At 41.1% G+C, this 4152-nt stretch overlaps 1 protein-coding gene across 1 annotated transcript in view; it reads right to left on the bottom strand.

Moving 5' to 3' along the window:
* Positions 1-4152, bottom strand: part of LOC118342314 (methyltransferase-like protein 24) — a gene marked incomplete at its 3' end in the record, with an annotated part of 5333 nt that continues 1181 nt past the window's right edge. Inside the window, 4 exon segments of the mRNA XM_035680805.1 lie at positions 1-1495; positions 2001-2268; positions 2462-2598; positions 3804-3902. Of these exon segments, the coding sequence (XP_035536698.1) occupies positions 1190-1495; positions 2001-2268; positions 2462-2598; positions 3804-3902 (810 nt within the window).

The following is a 4152-nucleotide window of genomic DNA, read 5'->3' as shown; positions in this document are numbered from 1 at the left end:
ACAATTTAAGCATAGACAGACGCACAGACATGATACAGTTTCACATTTAAGAAAAGCATTTACACACGACTGCAAAAATGTACAATATTTTGAAGTATTAAAGTGAATAAACTTCTATATGAAGCAGTGAGTTTTGACTGTATACTAGCCTACTATATTAAAGGATGATCTGGCTTGGTTTGTATGTGGGTACAGAGGAAAAGGGACAATTAATCATCTCATCTACAGTCATCATCGGTCTTTTTGGATTATTTAAATATCAAAGAAAGTGTAGAGCAATGTGTGCAATGCCACAAAGGTCAATGTTAATGTTTATAACCAAATAGAACAAGAACAGAAATACAGACATACAGCAGTCAAGGATTTCTAGTTTGTATTTTATTATGGTAATAATGCACATTTATAACATGTTTCAATTGTTTTCTTCTTTGTTATACAGTACACATTAGAGTGAAAAAATGCATCAGTATAATTTCTATGTTATTTAACTTTATCTTCATTGTAAAGAATTATTGCACACAAAAGCATTTCAAGGCCTGCAGAGATTTACAAAAATGCATTAAATAATCTGCTGCATCTGCATAATCTGCTTAATGTACTGTATGTTCAAACTACACCTGGATCACATTAATGATTAAAGAAAGGGGTCGCACTCTGTGATCTAATAATATGGTAAAATATTGATAAAATCTTGGGTCTGTAGTTCAACTTAAAAAAGAAGGAAAATAAATAAAAATGTGTTGGTACCTGCCAGACAGCTGTTTAGTATTTAGGACTCATTAGGACACAATCCAGCAGTGGCTACAGCTGACATATATCTGCTGTTTTTTATGCTCTGAGTAATAAAATCTGTTGATCTAATTATGATATTACAGTGCTGTTGTCCAGTTCAATCAGCAAACCCCCCTTCTGTTCCATATTTGGTCAAATTAGCCAGTATCAGTACAGACACAGCTGTATTTCCCTCTGAGGGTGGAGTCATAAAAAGGCAGATCGTTTCATCTCCACTAGAGGGAGACATCATGTTAAAAACTGTGTCCCTGAAACTGCAGGGGAGAAAAAGTCCATTGTAAGAGAAGTGTGACTGACCAACTATTTAAAGGTTGACCTTCTCCTTCTTGTTTGAGGCCATCCACAATGCCTGGTCATGTGTGTACACCTGTGTCCATTTATATGTGTGTGTGTGTGTTCAGTGTCTTGTGTTGACCCAGCTGAGTGTGTAGGAGCTGTGAGCATTTGCCACTGTCTGTTTTAGGACACTGTGACCCTCTCCTGCAGAGCTGTGGACTAGCTTGAGTCCAGAGGCCTGGAGACCCTGTAGGACACTGAACCAATAGCGGAGCACTTCTTCATTGGTTCCGCCCACCTCAAACCCTGCCCATTGTAGGTGCACTGTGGCAACCAGGTGATGGACACTCTGCAGAGTTCCCGACTCAATCCAGTTCTGGAAAACTCGCCACTCAGCACTGAGCAGGTCAGCATACAGGAAGTGGACCTAAAGAGAATAAAGGATTGCACAAAGGACAAAGTGTTTAACAAAGTAGCTTTAAAATCTCCTAATCAGAGAACGTACTATTTGAAGTACTTAATATGATTTGTTCATGTTGTGCAGCCTTACTGTTTTCCATAGCAAATGTGTTGCTTTGTAATCACTTAATCAATATAGCCAATCATTATTATTGAACATTTATAAAAGGATCTCTTAGACCCCTTCTTATAATGTAAACCTATACATACTCAAACTGTAGGTACGTAGTTCCCTCTTGTGGCTGCAGGATGTAACTGGGCCAGTGTGTGATTCACTCACTTAAATTGTTGCCATGGCAGCCAGGGATGGCGCAGAGCCCTGTTGCTATGGGAACGTACAAGTAAGGGAGCTTTCTGGGTATGTTGGGTCGAAAAGACTCTAAGGTATGTTTGTTTGGCACTGTTTCTCCAAATTGCAGTGTATGTGTGTGAGTGTGTGCTTGTGTGTGTGTATGTGTGTGTGTGTGTCTTACTGTGTGATGTCCCAGAGCTGCCATGACGTCTGCCAGTGTTTGAGAAACACCACCCAGGTTGCCTCTCGTCTTGTTCTTGCGCTTCCTTGGAGCTCGCCACTCCAGCCACATCTTGTGCTGGCTGACCACACCTCCATCACCATGGTTACTAGCCAAACTGTTGCCAAGGTGACCACCAGATGCATTGGAGTTGCTGGGATCAAAACTGTGGACTTCGCATCCCAGCAGTGACACAGTCTTTAGAAACTCTGCATCTCCCCCATCCATACTAGAGAGACAAAGGCAAACACAGACAGATAGACAGAGAGGCAGGGGAGCACAGAGGTGGTTTGAAGATTATTGCATGCATGATTAAATATGCATTGCATTGTTTATTCCAACTGTTCCAGTGATATGAATGCATAAGCATCACAGACACATGCACAGACACATGCACGTAGTATACAGACATGTGGGCACACCTAAAGGAGTATGCAACACACGGTCGATCTTCAAGTGGAAGGAGCCAGTCCTCAGCACACAGCAGCCAGTGGGGTGAATCTGCAGGGGGCTGTGTGGCCTGAGCTTGACCTGGAGACAAAACCCTGGAGCAGTTTAGCTGGGGATGGACAGGAGAGGAGAGGTCACATGAGATGTGTTGGGTAGATGTCTGAGAACAGTCTAATACAGAATTAGCTTTAGCTAAGAAGAGAGGAAGTTAAAGAAGAAGTAGTGTGAAAGCTTGTCTTGTGAAATGTGTGAGAAAATTTCAGACAGTGACTGATGTAGACTTTTAAGTAAAACAAATTATCTTCCGGTAACACTGGCTCTTAAATGTGATATTCTGTTGATGATAATCACTTAACTTGAGGTATTAAATAATTACAGAACAAAATTAACACTTCATAATATACTTAAAAACAATTTTCCTCCCATTTCCCCAGCACTTGGTGCTACACAAGTCTTAACTCTTGTATGGGAGTTTCCAGTCTGGAACTCAAAGTCCTCACTAGCTCCAGCAGAACTTTGCTGCCAGGATACTGACAGCTCTGGATTCTGACACTGGAAGTCTGCAATTGTAGAAAGTGAAGTAGTTGAAAAAGTTAAGTTTTTATTGATTACTCTTCAGGCTTGGCAAAATCTAACTCCTGGCTACAGTATCTTTAGGTCCCTTATGGGCCGGAGTGTAGCTTGAGATCTTCAGGGAGGGCCCAAAATATTAGAGAGGGTGGGGACCCCCTCAGAGCGTCTCAAGATAATCACAAAGACAGAAAAGAAGAAGATAGTTATTATGTTTTCCAGCATATAAAAATTATTCAATCTGAAAAGGGCAATTTTATTAAATCCCTCAGTTGCAACCTGTTAAAACAGTCAAACAGACATCACTTTTATTAAAGGACACAAGCCACAAAGATTGGGCACCACTGCATTAGACTATATGTGTAACTGTATTTGTGTTATATAGTTTACCTAACTCCTTTATATAACTTTACATTGTATTGTATCTGAGGGTTTATAACTGTTCATCCTGTCATTTCTCTGTATTATTGTTCCGCAGTCTGTAAAGTTCAGTACAAAACAGATTGTATCCGTTTCACACTGTTCAATGTGCCATTTACAGTAAACACAAATTAGAAATGTCCAAATTGTATCAGGTAATGTTTATGATATTAGGGGATTCAGACATTTCACACACATTTTCACACCTTTTCAAACACTGAGTACTGATGAGTTATTTTTTTTCAGTTAAGTGAATGACAACTCTTTGGAGGTAAGATGTTTTATTTGACTGCACTGCTGTGGGTGATGTTCTGTGTATCCTACCTGTGGCTTGGTGATATACGTGATGATACGATGGAGTTCTGCTGTGAAGGACGGCTTGTCCGCCGCCCACCGCTGCAGCGCCAGTGTTCTGGGTCCCATCTGGGAACGGGCAGACGTACATATCAATATATTGATACTACAGTGCAAGGAATACCAACAGTTTCATGGGAATTTGCAAAAGGTCTGAATAATGCATAGGAATGACAGCGATGAGTGGGAGTGTGTGCACTCCCTGCCCCAGGTATGAATGATGAGGAGGCAGGTCACAGGCTCTGACCTCAGTCCTGATTTGCCTGAGGCACTTTAACATACAAACACTCATGCAGAGCCCCCCCCCCCCAACTCAGAC

Source organism: Morone saxatilis, unplaced genomic scaffold (assembly GCF_004916995.1).
Source record: "Morone saxatilis isolate NCDOM2014 unplaced genomic scaffold, NCSU_SB_2.0 Contig9, whole genome shotgun sequence".
Lineage (NCBI taxonomy): Eukaryota > Metazoa > Chordata > Actinopteri > Moronidae > Morone > Morone saxatilis.
Note: the sequence above shows the minus strand (reverse complement) of the source record. Positions and strands in the feature narration are given on the sequence as shown.